General features: G+C 35.8%; 1 protein-coding gene across 1 annotated transcript in view; it reads left to right on the top strand.

The window, feature by feature from the left end:
* LOC149829540 (protein HLB1-like) overlaps positions 1-25,935 on the top strand; it is a 96,515-nt gene that overhangs the window by 64,709 nt on the left and 5,871 nt on the right. The window contains exon 13 of the mRNA XM_090015571.1: positions 10,075-10,263. Within this exon, the coding sequence (XP_089871697.1) occupies positions 10,075-10,263 (189 nt within the window). The remainder of the gene's footprint in view (positions 1-10,074; positions 10,264-25,935) is intronic.

Below are 25,935 nucleotides of genomic sequence, written 5' to 3'. Positions count from 1 at the left end.
CTCAAAGACTATAAAAACACAAAAGTACGGGTGTTAGAATTCAAAGATCCTGCGTACAAATCCCTCTAATGCATCAAATAAGTAAAAAAAATATAAATAAGATTCATGCAACATTTTAGAAGGATGCAATTATAACAAATTCATAATTCAAATAATCATTCAATTAATAGAGAACAATTGCTAAACAAGAGAGAGCAATTATTAGACAACAGATACATCAATTAAGCATTAGGAAACATCAATTAAGCATTAAAACATTTATCATGCAATATGGAGCAAATATTATGCAATCACCAATACATCATAATTAAGGAAACAAGTAAATGTGCATGATCTAATGGATAACAGGAATATGCGTGATTTCAATGCACATGCATGAATAAATTATTATCTTTTATCATAGTTTTCTTTTATATGCATGTCCCTATTAGTTCTTCTTTTTATTACTGCTGCCCGCGGATACTCAAAATGGGTAAAATTTTCTGATGTCAGTGGGTCCCCAGTTATAGCTTAACACATAACTTATATTTTATTACTGGGTTCCACACTTAGCCCTCGACCGATATCAGGAATATATATCATCCATCGAAACATTAGAAATCAACATCTAATGTCGAGACATTATAGAAATCAACATCCAGTAATGCCACTTTTCTTGGTATACCAAAACAACAACTGTATCTACATACCAACCCCAGGCAAAGTGGCAGAATCTTTCTAAAACCATTGCCGGTAGGGAAACCTTCATATCAGGTTCAATGGCACAACAACACACACAAAGTCTTAGTATCCTCACGGTTCTCCAAAACCGCAATATCCAGGATTCCCATACTATAGAAGAGACATCGAGGAAACATAGATTACACTGTTCTTTACTTTTCTTTTATCTTGTTATTAATTCAATTTCTTTAATTTGCAATTCAACATGCAAGAATTAATAACACAAGTTCGCAAATCAACATGCGATGCTCTTCACGGGACCACAACCCGTGGCAACATAGAACAGTGCAACTAAAACAATAATATCAAGTGTGATTTTTGCCATGCATAAACAATTAAATAAGGAGCTAACATAGGCTCAAGGTTCACACGGCCCATGATGATCCATTTTTGATCATCCATGCATTCATGTGCAAAAATCATAAATAACATGCCACTATGCATTTATTTCACGTTTTGTCAATGCACAATTACATATGCAAATTCGGAAATGTGCATGAACAACATTATTCATATGCATGGGTTCACAAAATCATGCCATTTACATGCTTTCATTCAAGAATAATCTCAAGTAAACAATGTGAACACTCATGCCATTATGCACATGCCAAAACACATCCATTTAATATATGCGCATGCACATGAAAGCCACTATGCAATAATATCTTAATCAAGCATAATGTATCAAGCCAAGCATGAGGAAATTTTCATTCTTAACATGCATAGAACCAGATCTATTATCATAAGCAAATCTGAAAATTTGCATACCAACTGAATTTTTTCCCAGATTTTAACATGCACATCTCATAAGCACAAAATGAAAATTCACATATACTAATCTGAACTTCACCTATGCATAACTGTTCATGCGAAGCACATAGGAAATCTGGATATTTTCCAGACAAGTAATAACATGCATAAAAAGCCTTTCTCTTTAAAAACTTTTGTTTTTAAATTTTTTTTTTTTTTTTTGGACCATATGCAAAACGGGCCTGCCAGGCCTGCACCAGTCTAGCTCAGTGGCTGGACTGGGCTTGACAGGGCCTGACTGCCCAGCCGACACCAGGCCAGGTCTGGCCTGGCCCGACCAGACACCAACCGAGCCACCGATAGGGCCTGGTAAGTCAGGCCAGCTGAACAGGGTTCGGCTGGTCTGATAGCCAGCCCACCAGGAAAGCTTTATTGGATTTTTTTTTTTTGAAATATCAAAATCCTTTTTTTTTTTGAACTTAGCTGCCAAGACCCACTCGGTTGACATTCGAATGTATGAAAAAATCAGGTATACATCCAATTATTATTTCATATCTCAAGTATGCCTGCATGAGTAAGATTTCATTAAAGTATACCCAGATTTGTAAATCAAACAACGTGCTTATACATAATTTTTTTTTTTGTTTCCATGCAAGCATACATGCATACCCGGATTTTTTTTCATTAAGTTTCAAGGTTTTACAAGCACTAAATCTGGGCCAGATTTGCGCATGTTACCAACATGGCAAATCTGCCCTGATTTAGGGATCCAAGAATACAAGCATTGATATATGTATTTTTATTTCAAAATAACCTCGGAAAAAGAGAAACATAAAACCCATACTAGAGTAAATATCTAGATTTACTCTTTTCCCATGGATTTCCACTAAAATCTTGCATGAAAATTAAATCCATGGTCTTTTTCTCATTTGAAACAAGAGAAAGACCCGTACCTTGATCACATATCGAAAAAAATTTAGAAATCAATGATGAAAACATTGGATGATTGGAGAATAAACCCTCTTCTTCTTTCTTTTCCTTCCTCTCTTTCTCCCTTTCTCTCTTTCTCCCTTTCTCTCTTTCTCTTCCTCTCTCTCTCTCTGTTGTTGGGGTTGACATTTTTTTTGAGGCTATTTATAAAGAAAAAGGGGGTGACACCCCCTCTTATCCATCCAGCCCTTCTAGAGAGGGCTGGAGCTAATATCTAATTGGGACTCTTTCACTTTCCAAAATTTTTGAAACTCTAAAGTTGACTTTTCAATGTTTCTTTCCTAATTCAATTCCACTTTCTCAAACCTTCTTTAGCCTAAATAGACATATATAAGGACTCTATCAAGGAGTCCTAAACAACCATCAAAATTAAAATTCGGAATTAATTGATTAATTATTTATTAATAATTAAATATCCAAAAACTTTTAGAGGGTACCTTATCATTTTGGGAGTCATTTTAACACTAATTTAACTTCAACTTAACTATAAAAGTGAATTTAAAGCTGGATTTTCATTGGGCATGGGTTTTGGATTTGGTCCGAATCCATATCCAAAATTCAATTGGGTTATGGACTGGATCAAATCCAGATTAATATGGGTTTTGGATAGAGTCCAAATTCATATTAATTTGGATCAAAAGCATTGGATCCAGTCCGATCCAAATCCGGACCCGACCCGTCGAGGCGGTTCTTTTTTGAAAAAATGTGATTTTCGGACCAGTCGTAGCCTGAATTAAAAAAAAGTAAAATATCGTTACGCTCAGAATTTCGAGACGCATCAAATGATATATAATTCGAATTTTGCTTCTTAATTTTGCCCAAAAATAACCCGAATTTCGCTCGAATTTAAAGGTTGAAAATAAAACTTTTTCTCACATTTTGATTGGCTTGTCTCGACCTTGTCGATGAGACATGGGCCAAGCCCAGACTCAAAAGACGTCAGCATAAATCAAGGTTTTATCGATTTTTCCTCTAAGCCAATTTTTCGAAAAGAAAAATGACTAAGTGTGAAAAATACGCGATATTACTCTTGTAGAGCTAAAATGGTCTATAATAATTTTCACTCTCAATGCCTCCCTTATTAAAAACCAGAATTGGTTTTGTATTATCATATGGTATTCATTTAAACAATTTGTTACTTGGTATGATACTTTGCACACAGCAGTGCACATTCTGGTCCTGTCCCAGATAGCTTATACTATAACCAAAATTGCAAAGTGGCATCCATATCAGTGACAGTTTTCAAAGGCATTTTTTGTAAAAAAGAACAGCATTTTCTGGTGGAGGTCTTCAGGGAGAACTCATTGTTGAGTAATGGTGAAGCATGACGAGTGTGGGAGCCATAATAGGTCCAAGAAAAACTTTTTCATTATAATACACTTTAATGGCTAGGTTCATTTGTTTAGTTTATCCCTGATTAAACTGTCTTGAAAACTAAGATACTGGTAGTAATATTTGATAGGAACTTCAATAGAGTTCTCATTGTGAATATGTTCTAGATGGTAATCAGATTGCTTGTAATTATCTGAAAATGCATATGATTAAAACTTATGGAACCATAGACTTAGCAAGGGAATTGAATATGATAGTACTAAACATCACTAATGCTGAAGGTCCTCCGAGATAAAAAAAGAAGAAGTGGAAGAAAGTATGATACAAGAGAAGGAGGTTATGTGCAAGGTTATACGAGTGAATCTTTGCATAAATCAAAGATTTAGGAAGGTAATTAAATATGCAAATGCTAAGGATCATTAACACTGAATATCACCAAAGAAATAAAGATAGAGAAAGATTTTAAGAAGAGTGTAAGTTGGAGGAAGAGGGGTTAATGCTCTTGCAACTAGACATTCTTCACATATTGATTTAATAATTAGAATGATTAGAAATTACAGCAGTTATTTTGGATGATTAATCGATTGAAGATAAACTTCATAGAGTTTTAGATTACAGTCATTGATGTTTGGTATTTCTCGCAGATCATCCAAAATGGAAAATTTAATCAAGGCAAACAGTTCCACCTAATATGGTGATGGTACATTTCGAATGACAAAATTGCCCTTTCTTCAGCACTCTATATGTAGGAATGGACCTTGGGCTGGGTATCTGGGGATTTTGGGTAACCTGTCTAGAATGGACCAGGCTTGGGCCAAGATTTTTCACCTAAATCTGAACAACCCTGGCCTAGGTTTGATATGACATGAAAATGGTCCTTGCGTTGAAAACCCTGTCACATGGATACGGCTGAGGATACAAGGATACAACCATTTTTATGAAGTTTCCAATATGACTTGTATATAAGGGGATACGGGATGGGAGTCAAAATGGAGTATCCATGTGACAGGTTGGAAGCAAAAAATGTGAACTAATGGGGCCTGGTTGGTTCTCTCTGAGCCCATCTCTACATATGACTCAAACAACTTTTGTATTTGGCTTAAGAAAAACTTGGTCTAGAGCCAAGCTGCATAAGAACTGAGTGAAGGCTGGTGAGATCAGACATTTCTCCTAGCCTGTTCAAGTCCTTCGGCTCTGACTTGAGCCTCGCCCAAGCCTAGTTCTTGTATGCACCTATGCATATTGAGTGATTAACGCATACACCTATGCATATTGAGTGAATAAATGTTCCCATTGATACCTCATTACACTGCCAGATGAATAATTCTCTCACTAATTAAAGCAAATCTATTGTCAAACTTGACATGGTGCACATAATTAAAAAAAATCAATTTATTCTATTGCAAAAAAAAAAAAAATCCAAACAAGGATTCAGCCAGCAACAAGCAGCTATCTTGCATAATTAAGAGAACAAGGATCAAGAAAAAGTAAGATAAGTAAACAATTTTTGGTTGTGTGATTTATGATTATCTTTCAGGAAGGTACTAAATCTTTTCAAATGGCTGCATTTTTGCAAATAACTTAGTTTGTTTTAGGTACATTTTGTTGGGCCTTATTTCGGCATCCACTTTTTTTTAGAGAATCTCTGTCCACTTTCTCATGAGAATTAGTTACCTCTTCGAAATTTATTGATTGATCAAATCCATGGCCTTAATTATACAAGATGATGTACTTTTCTTGATTTTTCTTTTTAATCTTAATGAGTCAAAATCATAGAAATGTTGGTTATTCTAGTTTACATGCTGAATGCCATAATTTCAATTTTTTGTTGAGGTGATTCACTGTCTTAGCTTGTTTTTGGTATAATAGCTTGTCTAAGAGGATCCATTCACATATTTGTCATCATAGTCATGAAGCTTTTTCCCCTCAACATGGGTCAGCTTTGTAACTTCCATTTTCTCCATTGCTATATACATTGCATGCTATATCAGTACCAGATATGTATAAGTGCAAAAAAAAATAGGTCCAGATGTAATGCCCCAAAATTTTGAACTTGTAAACCTTTCAAAATATTTGAAAGAGACTAGAAAATCTTTTATTTTTTTCAGAGTTTTTGTTTTAGTAAATCAGCGAAAACGATTTTCGAAAAGAAAAGAGACAAGTCAATAACCTTGGGCGCGTTAGCGTAAAAACCTCCATTTCACAATAGATTGAATCCTCGCAAAACATTCAGGAAATCATATACATTAAAAGGAAATAACAAGTTTATACAAAATGGAGTTTCCTGAGGAAACCCTTATAAAAAATGCAAAACTTCAAAATGTATCCTAAACGCGGAATGCCATTAGAAACAGTGGGATCATGAAGTCATCTTGCAATCACGCCATCACCCGTGTTGTAAACCTAATAATCACCTGCACCCATAAAATTGATCAGTTTCACGAAAAAGTGGTAAGTGCACAAGTAAGACATTATAAAGTAAAATTAAGCATATGCATTTTATTCTAACATGATAAGCAATTTTAACAAGTAATAAGCTAAATCTACCATGATGAGTTGATTTACACAAGTAATAAGCTATATCTAGCATGATCAATTGATTTACACAAGTAATAAGCTATATCTAGCATGAGCATTTGATTTGCACAAGTAATAAGCAATATATTAATACAAGTAATAAGTAGTTAATTAACACAAGTAATAAGTAGTTAATTAATACAAGATGCTCAATCAACAAGTATTGTGAACATGATAACTTTGTTTTGATATTAACTGGCTTGTGGGTACGCACAGACGCGAAACGTAGAAACACCTGAGACTAGTTCGGGGGTCTATTATGCCATGTATTTTTAATACCCCGAATAACTAGTTGATTCCGCTCCTAAAGGGACGGTCGGTGACCGAGAGAGGATTTCCTAAAGGCATTCGTGGCAATGGATGCATCCTATTTCTGTAAAAGTTTATGGGATCTACCACATAGGATAATTTTTGGTAGTCCCGTCCCTTAACTCCGATGACTAGAGACACTGAGTCATTTGCTCGAGGGGTGGTTGTTAACAACCTGTCCATCAGAGTTTTTATATCAATCCATCATCTTCTTTGACAAAAACAAGAGGCGAATGATTGTGTCAGATTTTATTTAACTGACGACCCATTCTACATGCTCTGGTCTTTCAAACCAACTCGAGCATCATGACTGTGAATGCGATCATCACCATTTATGTGATTTCAACAAAGTGCCCATCGCACATTTCGAGGTTACCAGAGATCTCTCATCCTACTCATCGTAGTACAAACATACTGTACTTGTCTAAAAGTATGGCTATGATGAGAGGGGTATGGGTTTTTCAAAAGAAAACCTAACTCAAAGTTTCGCAAAGACATGATGTAATCAAATAACTTATTTTGACATGTTTAGTCTTTTGAAACAGAAGTACAACTTGCATGATATGAGATTGCCACGGATTTGAAACACTTCTCCCAAATGCGTCGACTTGGGGAAACTTAGTTGCTATTTCACAACTTACAAGGCTTTCAAACTTCGCTTTGCAAGTCTGCGTGTTCGGGAAGCTGGATCCACGCAAGGAATCCCCCTCTTAAGAACATACGCAAAACTCGCGTCTTTTCAAAAAGAGCGAAAACAATATATGCTCTTGAACATCCTGCGAGGTTGCATTTATGTAATCACATTTTTCAACATGCAAGCCTGTGCACATAGCGTAACGGCAAAGAAAAGACAGAAAACAGTAAATGCGAAAGCAAAAAGCCTGTGCACTAAAGCACAACGACAAAGTAAAGAAAGAAAGTAGTAAATGCGAAAGCAAAAGCCTATGCACTAAAGCGCGACAACAAAGTAAAGACAAAAAGCAGTAAATGCAGAAACAAAAGCCTGTGCACTAAAGCGCGACGATAAAGTAAAGACAAAAAACAGTAAATGATGAAAAGAAAAGGACAAGGATCGCGAAACCGCTTCCTTGAGTTAAAAGCGTTTATATATATACGTATATATATATATATATATATATTTTTTTTTTCTCCTTTTTCCATTTTAGTGTTAGTTGCTTAATTTAGTTTGTCCATTGTCCTTTGCGCAACTTTTCCCTAACTTGACGAGTTTTGGGGTTGCAGCCGCCTCCGAGTGTAAGTGACAAAAGGCTCGGGCCTCGGGGCACAAGCGGGATCCGTTGCGTGAGCTCCGAAAAAACAAAAAGTAAAAACTTAATCCAATATAAAAATGCTTAGAAATAAAAGGGGGTCGAGACCCCAAATAGGGTAGGGCTGCACCCCTGCCCGTCGATTAATAGAGGAAGGGAGGAAGGGGCAGAGGCGCAACCCCTGCCCACCGGCCTAACTGAACAGGGAAAAGGGGCAGGGGCGCATCACCCACCATGTTTGCCTGATAGAAGGGAGCAGGGAGGGGTCGGGCCCCTCCACTGCGAACCCGACCCAGAGCGAGAGAGGGGGAGGGCAGAGGCGCCCTCCCCTCTGCCGCAATCAAAAGGAGAAAAGAAGAAAAAGAAGCAGAAGAAAAAAAGAAGACGAATGCGACAACTAGGAGAGACTGAGAGAGAGGAGGGTTCACCTGAGAGGTGGACGGAAGGGGGAGGGTGTTGCTGGCGAGAGGCGGCGCAAGGGGGTCACCGGCTTAACGAGGGTTCCAGCGTCGGGTGGCTGGAACACGATGAGCGAGAGAGAGGGAGAAAACACTGGGGAGAGGGGAGGCTTGGGGAGAGAGCAAAGAGCGGGGGGTGCTGGCGTCGGGTGGCCGGAACACGGCGAGCGGGAGAGAGAGAGAGGAACCCTTCCCCTGCATGCTTTAAATAGGCAAGGGGGGGGGGGGGGGGGGCTACTCGAATCTGGATCCGGGTCCAGTATATGTTTTTTTATTTTTTATTTTTTTGTAAAAAGCATGGACTTTACACCAGATCTTTTTTTTATTCCCTGTCCAACTATCTTTCCTTGTCTATATTTATTGTTTTCCTTCAAGTCATTATTAGGCTATCTTTTGTGCTAGTTCCTTTGACCTGTATCATGATGTTGTTTCATATGCATGACATACCATAATCATCTCAGATCATACTTGGTAATCTATTCTATTTCATTGGCATTATTTTTGTTACTCCACACATTCATCTTAACATCTGTTACCTACATGCACCCTCTTCTGCCTATTGCTTTTTTTTGCCCAACATTCAAGATATATAATAATGTGTGATTTTTGACAATCAATATTCTAGATACCCAAGTAGCAATTTCCAAAGTATTCATAGTTCTCTCTTATTCATAGTTGGAATTGTACTTAATGTATTCTTTAGTCATCATGCTGTCTCTTAAACTTCTTTTCTTTGGAGTTTTGTTCCATGGTTATCTCTTCCTTGATTTTGTTATACACATCAAATTATCTGCAATCATATGCCATCAGGTCGCCTCTTGTATATGTGGTGTCGCTTTGTCCATTATTAGCTGCTATATAAATTAATTCAATGAATGACATAAAAAACAACTATTTTAAAGATGATTCATTGTTAGTAAACCTTGGAGTTTCTTGCTATCAAAGAACCTAACAGAATAAGAAAATATAAGTGAATGCCAATCCTTAGCAAGGAAATGTACGTTGGATTATTATTTAAACAGTGCTGTAAATAATGTGAGCATGACCTTGATATACATCATCAAGGAATAAATGGTATTAATACATGGAAATGGTGCAAATTATAAAAATTGTTAGTGGTTCCCTTGGTAGAGGAAGCTGAAATAAGTGTGTAGATTGGTTCATTCAATGCAGCTGAATTTTAAAAATTTGGATGCGTCATCTTTTTGGATAAGAGATTATTTGTGAGATATTGTTTGAGGTGGAATCTCTGTCCACAGGTGCCTAATCTCATGTTTTTAATTGTTCATCCCTTATCTTTGGTTTTCATATTATATATTTTTGTCTACTTTCATGGGATTGGCATGAGTCTCTAAAAACTCTTGCCACGTTGCCTTTCCTATGAAATACCTTTCCCATGGGGGAGGTTTGACCGAGTTTACACATGAAAATGAGAGGGAGGCGTAAATACTGGGGCCTACTTGGGCCAGCTTGGCACTTTCCCACCTACTTTTTGCCTGTTTATTTCACCCATGGTGAGAAGGGAGTGCCATCACAGCATTTTCCCATGAAAGTAGCCTGAAACAAACAGACTTAAGTGATTCGTTTATTTTAGAAGAAGGTTTAAACTCCAAATAGGTGGCCATCATATTGTCAATATTTTAGAACCTGACTTTTGCTGCATTGTGCAGGTAAACAAGATTGAGCAGGTGCAATTGTCACAGAGCCTTTCCAGCAAGCTTGGAAGCAGCACAAGAACTGACAAATCATTGATCAAAATTTATGTTCCGGATATTGTCTCTGTCTCTCCATGTGCAGATCTTACACTACCTCCAGGTGCTGGCCTGTGCATTGACACAGTTCATGGACCACAGTTCTTGGTAAAGTTCTTAACCTCTAGTTATCTTTGAAATGGCAATAACGGGACCATGTTTCTGTTCGTTTGAGATCAATTATCAACTTGGCTTGTGATTAAATTTGACATTAAATGATTAAACAGAACCTTGAACAACCATGCTCAAGCCTTGCTTGGTGAAGCTGAGTTAAAGTCATGAGAGAAGAGCTTTTCCTTTTTGCATTATTAAAATGCAAAGGAATATGGAGAAGAGAAATGGCTGTTGAACTTGTGAGCTCTTGGATGCAAACACTTTAGCTACACCAACACATCTAATTTGGCATGAACTATGTGCTGTGCACCATTTAGATGGGCCTCAGAAAGCACAAAATGCAGGAAGGGGTGAAAGTTCTTGCTACTGTGTCATATATTGGACACATATACTGGGATTGCAGTGTTAGAAAGTGACTTGAAATACCTTGGGTTCAATAATGAACCCATACTTATGCACGTAAAGTGCAAATATACCCATTAAAGGGAAACAACACACGCACATAATGTGCCAATACATAAAACCCATAAAAAGGGAAAAATATGACTTAAAGTCATAAGTTACATATCATTGAAGAATAATGGAGAAGGGGTGAAAACCCCATTACAATGGAGCATAAGCTCCCTCAAGAATTACAAAATACAAAGGGGAGAACCCCTATTTATAAGCATAAGAAGGAGCCACAAAGGGGGCTCCCAAGAGAGTCTTTGGGAGCCCCCAACGGTCACATATGTGACCGTTGGAGGCTCCCCAACGACTCTTTGGGGAGCCTCCCTATGTGGCGCAAAAGCCAAAAAATAAAAAAGGGAAAAAGAAGAAAAATAAAGAAGAAAAAATAAAAATAAAAAATAAAAATTACAAGCATTATTCCAAAATGGAATATGCGTAAAACAGGAATTTACAGAAATACCCTTTTGGGTGAAATAAAGTATATATATTTATATTCATATATATGTATATATATAGATATATATATACATATATATATATATATATATGAATATAAATATATACGAGATTACAAATGTCGATAATACACATATTTTAACATCCCCCCTCAAACTTTGCGGGGAAAAACCCGAAAGTTTGGAAAAACATTTCTTCAAAACAGAGGGAAGTCTTGAAACAAAGTCCAATTCTTCAAAAAATCTTTAAGGAAAAAGCTCCATCTTCATGACAGTTGAGCTAGGTCTTCAAATCCAATTCACCATCGATCGAATCCATGATGTACCTAATGTTCCACATCTTAGCGATCCTGTAGAAAAACAACAAAGAAACAAGTAAAACATATCTTTGCACTTTTACTCAAATGGAACATTTCTAACTAGCATAATTATGGATGACACATGTTAGAAGTTATGCAAATTATGCAGAAATGACACCAAAGTTTCAAAATCATGTTAAAACAAAATGAGCGGAAGCAAATTATGCAGAAATAAATTGCAAGAATGCATAATGCATTCATAAGGTCCAACGTTGGACAAATATAACCCCATAATGGGGAATAACAAAATGGTCCACTAAGGGACACCACAATAAGCCTACGAAGAGGCATGATATACATAAACATTATTAAATGAGGGCCCAAAAAGGCCATAAAGAGCATATGCATATACTTATCATGAAATAAATTAATACTCAAAGAACTCATTAATGAACATGCTTCAAACATGTAATGAAGTGCCAAACAAGAGAAACAAAGTCTCCAAGCATACTTTAGGCAAAATAAACCCAAGAGTTCACAAGGTTTTAAAATCATTTATGAAAGACATACTTAATACACATTTTGCATATAAGGGTGGCAAAAACCATAAGCACTTAATATATAGATTAAATGCTAAGAAATCAACTTGATATGCATATCAAAAATATGATTTGCTTGAAAAACACAAGTCATGAATGAAATTTTGCCAATTTCAACAATAGTTTATCCATTACAAACATCTTCCTCATTAGTCCTCCAAAACCCATAAATCAAGTGTATAAGCTACTAGATCAAGAATATAAAGCCATTAAAGGCCAAGGACACACACAAAGGTGTGTAAAAGAACCTCTTGTCTACATATAATAATACTTGAAATAAGTGCATCTACGACAAGAACAAGAGAATACATGCCAACATGGACTAAAAAGTATCTCTTGTCTACGTAAAAAATACACTTAAAACCAAGTATGTTCAGCTACTAGAACAAGAGTAATAAGCCAACCATGGGCTAAAACACAATGCATATCTTGTCTACATAAGATGGCACTTGAAATGAGTTAAATAAGCCAACCATGGGCATACATCTAAGCGACTAGAACAATGACACAAACGCCAACATGGACTAAGACCACACACGATGGTGTGCATCAACGTGTCTTGTCTACATATGATAACACTCAAGACAAGTGTGTTCAGCTACTAGACCAAGAGAACAAAAGCCAACAAAGGGCTAAAAACACACGAAGGTGTAATAAAATTCTTGTCTACATATGATGACACCTAGATAATGGGCATAAAAGGAAAGAACTTTTGAGGCAATAAAGATTGTAATGACAACATATAAATAAAACCTCGAATGAAACAATATTCCTTTTAAAAAAAAGAATACTCATAACAATAACATTTTGGAATAAATGCATGTAAAAAGTATCTTCAACAAGATACTACAATCGATAAAATAATATTCTTGAGAGCAAATGTGTGAACATACACACACCAAGAACACTTGTGAAAAAACACAAGAACACATGTGCACAACAAGCACAACATACGGAATCACAAATGTGCAAGTGCACTCATAAGATTCTTAAACAAATAAAAGGTTGGGCTATAATCCCAAAACACCTTGATTTTAAATATACCTTAAAAACATTTAAGGTTTCAAACACCATATGTCCATCACATTTACATAGAGGCATCCATAATATCAATGGCCACAAGAGAAAAAATGAGTGACACACTCAGAATTAGAGATCAAATAACAAATCATTTTAGAGTCCCAAGGTGCCCATAACTCACCTCAACAACCATCTATAATATGGAAGGTGGACAATCTAAAATGATACAACACGAGGTGCCCATAACTCACCTCGACAAACATCTCTAATATGACAATAATAAGGCCAAATAAACGATGCATTAAATAACATGTGATGGACAAATATAAATGCCACAAAGGGGCAATAAACACATAAGGAATCATTTTCCAAAAAGTTTTTACAAAGAGGACCGATTAACAAATTGAATCAAAGGTCCAATATAATCCATCAAAAACAATTTTGCATAAACACGAATTATGCCTAATCTTTAAAAGAAGTCTTGTATCAAAAAGACCACAACATAAAGAATTCATCAAGACAATCAAGCTTTTAATTAAAGAAATCATAAGAACCGTAATGGTTCACAAAGAAGGCTTTAACACAATACTCAAGGAAAAAGTACTTGAAAATTTATAGATTTGGGATTAAATCCCATACAACAAGTTTTAAATATTCTTTGATTGAGATGAGATATGCGGAAACGTACAAAGTGCTATAAGCACTTACAATGATTTAAAAAGGACTCAATATCTAAATTCATTATGTTTTTCACAATAAGAAATGTGCATAAAGGCTCCATAATGCAAAAATGTCTACGAAGAGACAATACACATGTAAGCACACAAGGCTTTATAAAAGATGTGCACGAAAGCACTCATACAATACTTGAACAAATACACACCAAGGTGTCAACAAACATGCACTAAGGCATGTATATCATAAAAAAGAGGGAATGCATACAAGCGCAAATATTTTGAGAAGCAAATGTGCACAAAATACAAAAATACACAAAAGTGAGCAAGTATGCACTTTATAAAAAGAGCAATGCTTGAAATTCTCAAGTTTTAATTATCTAATTACATGCTTGACAAGTGCAATTGAGGACAACTAAAACTATATTATGGCCAATGTAGGCATTTTTAAAGATATTATTAAGAGATTTCGAAACCTTATGAAAAATACAAACCAACAAGTTTATAAGGATGAAAAATGAAATCATTTATACCAAAAAAGGATGCAATAGATGAACTATGCATTCTATGTGGGAAATTCCCTTTTAAAAACAATCTTTCCTAATGGTTTATCATAAATAATTTTTCAAAAAAGAAACATTGAAAAACTTTTTAGGAGTTCTTATAAGTTATCATTAACAAGAACTACTTTAGGATTCAACAAAGATTTTAGATGTGAGAGATTCTCATATAATGATTATATCAAATTTTTCAAAAATGCACTAAAATCCATAATCAAGAGAGGAACTCAAATCAAATTAGGGTTCATATGAGAGTTAAGAAATTTTAAGCAAAGATCATTTTTTTTTTGGCAAGAGATCATATATAATTTTAAAAGTTAACTTATAGGTCAATCATGAAATACTTATTTAAGAACTATAAATCTCACATAATTGAAGGTAATTTTTAAAAACATAAATTACTATTATATGCTATGAGTAGTTCGATAAATAGACACGAATTTTATATTTGGACAACAAACGATTTCACCAAATTTAGAAGGAGATATTTTCAAAATATATGAGCACACGAAATGTGAAAAGAAATAATTCAACTATCATGACCATCAAACGAACAAACTATATGCAAGAAACATACTTTCAAATGCATAATACTTTTTGAGAAAAGGGATACATACCGAATAACTTCAAAAGCATAATACTTTAGGAAGAGCAATGAATACTTCACCATTTCTTGAGCGACACGCTTTCCGTTGCACCAAGAGACAACCCCATCGTAACCTTGCTCTGATACCATGTTAGAAAGTGACTTGAAATACCTTGGGTTCAATAATGAACCCATACTTATGCACGTAAAGTGCAAATATACCCATTAAAGGGAAACAACACACGCACATAATGTGCCAATACATAAAACCCATAAAAAGGGAAAAATATGACTTAAAGTCATAAGTTACATATCATTGAAGAATAATGGAGAAGGGGTGAAAACCCCATTACAATGGAGCATAAGCTCCCTCAAGAATTACAAAATACAAAGGGGAGAACCCCTATTTATAAGCATAAGAAGGAGCCACAAAGGGGGCTCCCAAGAGAGTCGTTGGGAGCCCCCAACGGTCACATATGTGACCGTTGGAGGCTCCCCAACGACTCTTTGGGGAGCCTCCCTATGTGGCGCAAAAGCCAAAAAATAAAAAAGGGAAAAAGAAGAAAAATAAAGAAGAAAAAATAAAAATAAAAAATAAAAATTACAAGCATTATTCCAAAATGGAATATGCGTAAAACAGGAATTTACAGAAATACCCTTTTGGGTGAAATAAAGTATATATATTTATATTCATATATATATATATATAGATATATATATATATACATATATATATATATATGAATATAAATATATACGAGATTACAAATGTCGATAATACACATATTTTAACATGCAGTCCAGTGTGCTCATTTTTCCACCATGATAGACATTTCATGTCATTGCATGGTGCCTTGCTTCAATTTGTCTGACGTGATCCAAGTGCCTGAAGCACATATCTGCTGAAACAAATATGATGGCCACAAATTTTACAGCATGTGTGCACGCACACTTGTAGACAGGCATGCTTCTTTAAAAAGCCTAAACAATCCTAGCTGACCTGGATGCATGCACATTTGATATCAGTTCATATGTTAAGCAATCCACAGAACCGCATGTGTTCATCTCGTTAAATAGAAGGGTTTGAGATGAGTCTTGCAAGTTGCCACCCATACCTTTGGCTTTGGTTTTGGCAACTGTTAAGCGGTCTTATATTGTTCAAATATTCTGCTCCTAATTAACTTATACTAAATACAAATTTTGTATTGCGATGAAGATGGATGACCACATGGTACATGTAGCAGAATGGTCACTAGCCACAATACTTAAAGGGGCCAATGGCACACTTGTACATAGACTCTAAAAGGCTTGGAAGACAGTACGAAATTCAGTATGTGTAGGAAATGTCTTCACACCAATCTCCTGTTTCTCCCATCTCATCCTTTCCAATGTAGATGCAAAGAAACCCTTGTAGAATGACTACCTTCCTAGGTTTGTAACATTATTGGCAAACAAGCTTTGGATGACCAATGTGCTTTAGGATTGTTACTTCTCCTATGAAAATCACAATGATATAGCATCTGAAGTCATCATTCTTATGATCTAATGTCAGCAATTAGGGTTCTGAAGCACAATAGATTGTTGCATTGATGCTTAGTGTTGGACACTGTATTTTGTCACAGAAAGAAAAATGAGTAATTTGCAAAAAGCTGCCTATCTTATCAGGTATGTGTAATGAAAAGGGTGGAAGCACCAATAACGCAAACCACTCTTTTAGAAGAGTGAAGCCAAGAGCCAAGAACACAAACACTAAAAGTGTATACAAAACCCACTAAAGGGAAAAATGGCAAAGTCATAAGTTGAATATTATTGAAGAAAGAAAGAAGAGGGTGAAAAACCCATTACATGTTAGAAAGTGACTTTGAATATATTAGGTTCAATAATGAACCCATACACATGCACATGAAGTGCGAATAAACCCACTCAATGGAACAACACAAGCACATCATGTGCTAATACATAAACCCATAAAAGGGGTAAATATGACTTAAAGTCATAAGTTGAATATTATTGAAGAAAAAGGAAGAAGAAGGTAAAAACCCTATACAATGGAGCAAATGCTCCTACAAAGAGTATTCTACACAAGGGGGAAAGACCCCTATTTATAAGCCTTAAAGGGACCACCTTGGGGGCTCCCAAAGGAGACGTTGGAGAGCAACGGTCACATTTGTGACCGTTGGGGGCTCCCAACGTCTCTATTGGGAGGCTTCCAATATGGTACGAAAAAGAAAAAAAGAAAAAAGGAAAATATTACAATGCATATTCGAATTGGAATATGCGTAAAATGACAAATTACAGAAATACCCTTGAGGGTATTTTAGGAAGAAAAAAAATATATATTTATATATATATAAATAGAGATACGTATACATATATATGTATACGTATCTTTATATATATATATATAAATATATATATGTACATTTAAGGATTATATTTCAACATACATATATGTATACTCATACACATATTTTAACATTACAATGCAAGAGGAAGGGCCCTCTTTTTATAGAGGAGAAAAGGTAGAGGAAGGGACCACATAGGGGCTCCCTTGTAGTCGTTGGGAGCCCCAACGATCATATTTATGACCGTTGGGGCTCCCAACGACTACAAGGTGGGACCCCTAGTGGTCCTCTTACAATAAAAAGAAAAAAGGGAAAAAAAAGGAAAAGTAAAAGAAAAGAAAAGAGAAACAAAAAGAAAAAGAAAAAGTAAAAAAATACATGGGAATTACATAAATACCCCTTTCGTGTATTTGAATTATAAATATATATATATATATATATATATATATATATATATATATATACATATATTAACATGCCTCCTCAAACTTTACGGGGAGAAGACCGAAAGTTTGCTAAGGAAAAACAAAAAACGCGGAGTTGGAAGCGCTTTGGTGAAGAAATCCGCTAACTGATATTCTGAAGTGACATATGGTAGTGTGATTGTTCCTTTGAGAAATTCGTCTCGAACATAGTGACAATCCATTTCAATATGCTTGGTGCGCTCATGGAAAGTATGGTTGCTTGTAATGTAAATTGCGCTCTTGTTATCACAACACATCTTGGTGGAGGAAGAAATGAGGACGCCCATGTCACAGAGGAGACTTCTAAGCCACACAATTTTCATAGTTGTCATTGCCATGGCCCGATATTCGACTTCAGTGGATGATAGAGAGACTTTTTGCTACTTCTTACATTTCCACGAAATAAGGGATTCACCTAGGAAAATGCAAAAACCAGTAGTTGAGATACGATCATTGGGATTTTCTCCCCAATCTGCATCAGTAAAAGCAGTTAATTCAAGAGATGAAGAAGAGGACGAGAAAAGCCCTTTGGAAATGGTGTTCTTGATGTATCGCACAACTCGCATCACGGCCTCCATGTGAATTGTAGTAGGAGCATGCTGAAATTGACTTGCAGTATGAACCGCATGAGCAATATCTGGACGGGTGATGGATAAGTAAGTAAGGGATCCAATCAATTACCGATAGGGAGTGGGATCCTAAGTAGAACGCCATCCTCAAGTCTCAACTTTGCATTAATAACTTCAGGAGTTTCCATTTTCTTTTCATCAGATACTCCCGACTTGGTACAGATGTCTGCTGCTAATTTCATTTGAGATAGAGTATATCCTCGCGGAGAGTATGCCACTTCAATACCTAAAAAATATCTCAAAAATCCAAGGTCAGACATATCAGAAGTTTTCTTTAACATGACCTTAACTTCATTTACTCCCTTTTTGTCACTTTCAGTGATGATCATATCATCAACATACAAAAGTGAATAACAATGGAGTCACCTGTTTTCTTAATAAAAAGAGCAGTGTCAGTATAACAAGAAATAAACCCCAAATTGATTAGTAAATTACTAAACTTGTCATACCAAGCTTTAGGAGCTTGCTTAAAACCATATAAGGCCTTCTTCAATTTCAAAATTTTACCATTTAAATTCATGCTAGGAGGTGGTTCCATATAAACTTCTTCACTTAGATTTTCATTTAAAAATGCATTTTTAACGTCAAGTTGAAAAATTGGCCATTTTTTAATAGAGGCTATTGCAATAAGAGCTCGAACACTAGTCATTCGAGCAACTGAGAAAAAAGTTTCATCATAATCTACCCCATATTCTTGGGCATATCATTTGGCTACTAATATAGCCTTATATCTTTTTAAAGAGCCATCACTCTTAGTTTTTACTTTGAAAACACATCTACATCTAATGGGTTTCTTGCCATTAGGATGATCAATAATTTCCCAAGTTTGTGCTTTTTTAAGTGCATTAAGTTCAAGTTCCATTGCTTTATTCCAATGAGCATATTGTTTAGCATCATTATAATGAGATGATTCATGGAATGAATGAAGGGCTAGCAAACATGCTTGAAAATTTGGAGAAAAAGAATCATAAGATACAAATCTATTTGGTATTTTAGAAATACGATTTGATCTTCTTTGAGAGGCTTCTTCAACGGACTCGTTTTGAGAGAATTTGTCAAGGGCACAAGGAGGATTATTTTCATTCCTTCTAGAGTAAACTTGTGTTTGACTTGGTATATTTTCTTCTAAATTTTCATGTTGGTCATGTTGCCCATCATTTGGAGGTTCAAAATGATCTTCTACGAGAGTTTCACTAGATTCAACATGATCATCTATAACCTTTTCTTGGGGTAACAAGTCAAATAAAAAGGAGTAATCAATATTTTCATTTAGTTTATGCGAAAAACCATTTTCTTCGTCTAAGAACGTGACATCTTTTGAGATATAAAGTTTGTTTTTGAATAAGTCAAAACATCGATAACCTTTTTATTTTTCGCCATATCTTAAGAAAATACATTCAATTGCCCTTGAAGAAAGTTTATCATTTTTGTGAGTTAGAACAAAGCATTTACACCCGAAAATTCTTAGTCTTTTATAATCGGGAGACATATTGTAAAGTTTTTCAAATGGAGAAAGATTTTTCAAAGAAGATGAAGGAGTTCTATTGATAAGATATGTTGAGGTTAGAACCGCTTCAGCCCAAAAGGATTTTGGAATGTTCTTTGAAATTAATAAAGTTCTTGTGGTTTCTATTATGTGTCTATGCTTTCTTTCCGCAATACCATTTTGTTGCGGAGTGTTTAGACAAGAAGGTTGATGACAAATACCATTTTCTTTCAAATAGATTTAAAATTCATTGGACATATATTCGCCTCTCGAATCGGATCTAAGAATGGATAGGTTTCCTAAAAATGGTTTTATAAACATTGCATGAAATTCTTTAAAAAAGGAGAAAACTTCGGATTTGCGACTCAAGAAGTAAATCCATGTAAATCGAGTGAAATCATCAATAAAGACCACATAGTATGAAAAGCCTCATTTGGATAAAATAGGGGAAGGTCCATATACATCGGAATGAACAAGTTCAAAAGGCCGAGTGATGACATAATTTCTTTGAGGAAATTGAATAGCTTTAGATTTCCCAAAAATGCAATCTTTACAAGTCATGTGTTTGACTTTACAAGTATTGTTCAAAAAACCAAAAAGAAACATCTTTACAAAATTTGGATGACCAAGTCTCTCATGCCAAACTCCAATACTTTTATCCTTTATAAGATTACAAAATGACTTCGATGGAAGGGTCAAAAAGTTCATAAAATAAAGATCACCCCTTCTATGGCCTTGCCCAATCAGCTTCCCTGACTGGATATCCTGCACGGTGCAATCTTTAGGTGAGAAAGAGACTTGGCATCCATGATCGGTGATTTGGGAAACAAAAAAAAGATTTAGATTAATTTTTGGAACGACTCTTACTTTAGGAACAAAAAAGTTTTGAGAAGTCTTAAAATCAAGTGTTCCAATACTTTCAATTTTTAAGGATGTCCCATCGGCCGTTGAAACATAAGAAGATATGGGTTCGGAAAAAACATTAGAAAGAGAGTTTTTATGAGATGTCATATGAAAAGAACCACCAGAGTCTAGTATCCACATACCTGGAGGTGATGAAGAATAGGCGATGGCGGCTCCTGATGTTGAAGATGAAGAAGTCTTGAGAAGATGTTGGAGAACTTCGGAGATATGGTTAAGAGTTTCTTTGATATCTTCTTTTTTGACACTTTCTTCTTCTTTCTTTCGAGAATTTTCTCCAACCACGACCACTTTTCCTTTAAGCTTTGGGCAAACCGGCTTGATATGTCCCGGTTCATTACAATACTGACAAATCACTCCCTTTCTATATCCATTATTTTTGTTAAAGTGGGGAGGTCTATATGCTTTTACATTTGATCCGGGCCTAGCAACGACCAAAATTTCATCACTCTTAATACTTATGCCAAGACGAGTTTCTTCTTGCCATACTTCGGCAAGAGCGTCTTCAATGGGTAAGGCTTTACTTCTATGGAGAAGGGATGTCCTAACTTGTTCAAATTCCGGCCGAAGACTATGGAGGAATTGGAAAAAATACTCCTTTTTCAATTTGTTCTCTTCTTAACTTAATATCTTCTGGAGCCACCCATTTGGGCTCAAGAAGAACAAGCTCATCCCAAAGGGGGGTTAAAGAACTAAAGTAATCACGTATACTCATATCGGCTTGTCTAGTAGAACAAATTTTTTCTTGACAAAAAAATTGTCTAGTTAGATCCTTTTGGGTATACATACCCTTAAGAAAGAACCATGCCTTATTGGCTCTTCTAAACTTAGCAATGCTGGCACAATTTTTGAGGTCAACATTGTTCATAAACCATGCCAAGATTTTGGCATGGTTACTTTCCCAATCCTCAACTTTGGATTGATGGTCATTGATAGCTTTGATGTGCTCATCGCCATCTAACGCTTTTTCAATCCCACTTTCAATTTTAGTGAGAACAAGAGAGGGTTCGGGAGTAGTTCCCATAACAAAACCCCAAAGTTTCTTACCTCTTAGATGATTTTCCATAGCGGAGGCCCACATAAGGTAATTGGATCCATTGAGCTTAAAAGAGAGCTTTACTTTAGATTCGTGCTCCATAGGTACCGAATAGCCTTCCTTTCTTCAAAAGCTTGAGACGCACACGTCCCAAGACACCAAAAAAGAAGAGAAGCCCGATCACTAACCTTGCTCTGATACCATGTAATGAAAAGGGCGGAAGCACCAATAACGCAAACCACTCTTTTAGAAGAGTGAAGCCAAGAGCCAAGAACACAAACACTAAAAGTGTATACAAAACCCACTAAAGGGAAAAATGACTAAAAGTCATAAGTTGAATATTATTGAAGAAAGAAAGAAGAGGGTGAAAAACCCATTACAATGCAAGAGGAAGGACCCTCTTTTTATAGAGGAGAAAAGGTAGAGGAAGGGACCACATAGGGGCTCCCTTGTAGTCGTTGGGAGCCCCTTGGGGCCCCAACGACTACAAGGTGGGGCCCCTAGTGGTCCTCTTACAATAAAAGGAAAAATGGGAAAAAAAGGAAAAGTAAAAGAAAAGAAAAGAAAAGAGAAACAAAAAGAAAAAGTAAAAAATACATGGGAATTACACAAATACCCCTTTTGGGTATTTGAATTATAAATATATATATATATACTTATATATATACGCATGTATATATATAAGTATATGTATATATATATATATATATATTTATATATACATATTTTAACAGTATGTACAAGAAGCTGCCTAACATTTGAGCTATTACCATGGTTCAAAAATCCATTAACTCTGGAATCGGCTCATCCACTAGTGAATCGTGACTCAAGCTAGTCAACTTGATGACTCGTTAGGATTTTGTTAACTTTTGATTTTGTATAAAAGTAATGTACTATTAGTCAACTAAATACAAAAAAAACTAGAAAATGACATTTTTTTATATTTACACTTTGAAACCACCCCCTGGATCAGAGACCTAGCCGCACTGGCTTTGCCTGCAATACTTACGGGCGCTCCTGGCAGCATAAAAGTCCATGGGCTTACGTCCTGTCCCTAGGGAGTCGCCACGCTTCGGCTTGTACAAGGGATAGAAAAGGCATGATTTCTTCTAAAATCACTAAATAAATCAAATAACATCATATTAAGTTACAACTATGCTACATTTAACCATTTACTAACAAGAAATTGAAGTACCAAACAACTAAACTAGTGTCTCCAACTATGGATTATATAACATAGTTCATGTAAGCAGTCTAACAATATCAATGAATTAAAACAAAAACAAAAACAAGCATTGAACTTCAAGATCTTCAATAAATTGAAATTGACTAGTAAATTTTAGTATTTAACATTTACCAAAATTAAAAAATGTTAGACAATTAGAATGCGTACTTGCAGGTTAATGATTGCAACATGCCAACAACTAAAGTCTAAAAGTCCATAGTCCATACTCTATCATATATTTCACTTTTCAGTTTCACACTTTTATTTTCAAGTTTCAAGCTGCAAATTTAACAAATCACAACAATTCTAACTTTCCACACTTCTAAATTCTAATAGATGAAACTCCATGGCCCATCACATCATCAAACATTAGTTCAACACTATTCAAGCATTCACCAATCAACATAATTAAAATCTTAAACTATTAAACTTAAAGACTAGAGAATAAACTCCAATAGTCCAATTCCTCTATCCAAGCATTAGAAAATGTAAACTTTAATGCAAACTTAAGTCTTAAAAGTTTGGACTTTGGATTTCAAGTTTCATCTCAAATCACAATCACACAATTCTCAAGTTTAAAACTTAACATTAAATTTCAAGTTTAAGTGATTAATATTAGCAAAATAACAACGACAAACTCCACATTGCTAGTTGCTAGTTATCTTCCGTTGATGAATTTACACGGGAATGCTCAGCATGCTCAGATGACTCGATTATAGGAGTAGGAGCACTTGCTATTTCTTCTTCACTACCGGCATCTCCATTCTCTTCCTCAACTTCATCAATGTTGATCTCTTCCTCCAATTCCTTCAAAAATCCTCGCAATTAAGAAAATAAAACTTAATTTAGAAAAGTAAAACATAGAAAGTAAAAAATTAAAAAGAAGTAAAGGCAGATATTATAATGTAATAACCTCAATTTTTGTAATTTATTTATTTAAATTTATTTGAAAATAACGAGTACTTTTCTAAATTTGGGCCTCGGATCCGTTACCGGATCCATAAAAGAATGCGTAAATAACCCACCATGGGGTATTAAAACTATACTTATAATATTTAAATAAATAATTAATAGTATAAAAAAAAACCAAGTATTTAAGGTTGGATCCGTGTTTGGATCCAAATGGATCCAACATGTGGATCTAAGATCCATAAAGTGGTCTTTATATCCATATCTATAATAAAACTAATAATAATAGTAATAAGAAGAAGAAATAAATAAAATTTAAATTTTTATTTATTTATCCGAGGATCCACAGTTGGATCCATTCGGATCCAACTGGTGGATCCATATAGTTTGGGGGTCGGGTTACGGGCCTCGGGTCCGGACCCGAACTGCACCCCTGTAGCAGCCCTTTTAAAAAGTAAAGGGCAACCCGATAAGGGTTGCCCGATATGTTTGAAACAAAGGAAGAAAAGGGGGGGGGGGGGGGGGGGTTAGGGTTCTGAGAGAGAACCCTAACCGAAATCGCCGGAAGGAAAGAAAGGGAGGCTTGAAGCGCAGCCGCTGGAGGGAAGGGGGCTCCGATTTCGCCGGGCCTTCCTCTTCAAAAGGGGTCCCTAGTGGGCCTCTTTCCTCGATTCCCATCTCTCTCTCTCTCTCGTTTTCGTGCTCACCGGAGGGAGCTCAGTCGCCGGCAAAGCTCCGGCTACCTGCTGCCGTCACCGACCTCTAGCGAGCACCTTGTCACGGCAGTGAGAGGAGCATCACCAGCCGACCCTACCCTCGCGACTGCAGCCTTCGATCGCCGGAGAGTTCGCCGGAAAATTTCGTCAAGAGGTACGGGTTTTCCTCTTGATTTCGAGTGAGAAAGAGGGTGTAGATTTGCTTTCCATGGAATATTTTAGGGTAATCATTAGGGAGAGGCAGATTTGGGGGTTTGATGTGCCGGAGACCCCAAATCGACAATTTTAGGGATTTAAGTTCGCTGATTTGTGGAGTTTTGGGTTGTTGAACTATGACTCTGAGTCCTTATGGAGGGAGATATACCCATACACGATCCTTTTGAATAAGCCTCTGTTTATTAATTGGCGTAGGTATTATGTCTTCTGGTGAATTCCATCTAGATAAAGCTTAGCATGTTTAATAGTCGATCGATGTTGCTGTGAAACCTCTGTAGTCTTAATAAGTATTGGAATAGGCTTAGCGCTTGCTATATACCGAAGTCTGGAAATTTTATGGACTAATTTTTGAAAGTACGTATTCTTCTGTATTATGTTTTGAGGTTAATGAAAACTAAGATAAATTGTAGACATGCTGAATGGTACACTCCTGTGATCAGATATCAATTATAAAAGCAAATTTTAATTGTTAATATGTAAATAGGTTTTTGGATCCTACATGTTTCCACTCTGTTTTTGGTTGTTTATGCTTCTTTTTACTTGTTGTTGCGTTTCAGAATTGAATCCAGAATCTGCCCAAACCCAGATTCACATTTGGTTTGTAGTGTTCAGAGGAGAGTTTTAACTCTACTTACCTGTTAGCATTATGTTTCTTTTATTTTTCCTATGTTTGTTGCCCCCATTTCGTTTTCAGGGTTGAACTAGTTCTCTTATATGAGTAATACTTATAATGCATACAGGCTAAGCTCGGAGGCGTATTACATCTATAGTTTTGATACTCACTGAACCTGAGATTTTATTTTATTAGAACTAGAAATACATATTTATCTGAGTTCTTATTTATAAAACTTGGGTTACTGTATTTAACAACTAGGCTTAAACCAAACCAAATTGGGTCGGCTGGGCAATACCCAGTCCCTGTGAGGTCTGGCAGCACTTGCCAAAGTGTTGTCAGCCCCCATCTGTAACAATATATATATATATATATATATATATATATATATATATATGAAAGGTTTTGTTAAGGTGGGCTGGCTGTCAGCCCAGCCGAATTTGGCTGGCCTGACAGGCCGAGC

This window comes from Nuphar pumila, chromosome 8 (genome assembly GCF_984573655.1).
Source record: "Nuphar pumila chromosome 8, dmNupPumi1.hap1.1, whole genome shotgun sequence".
Taxonomy (NCBI): domain Eukaryota; kingdom Viridiplantae; phylum Streptophyta; class Magnoliopsida; order Nymphaeales; family Nymphaeaceae; genus Nuphar; species Nuphar pumila.
Note: the sequence above shows the minus strand (reverse complement) of the source record. Positions and strands in the feature narration are given on the sequence as shown.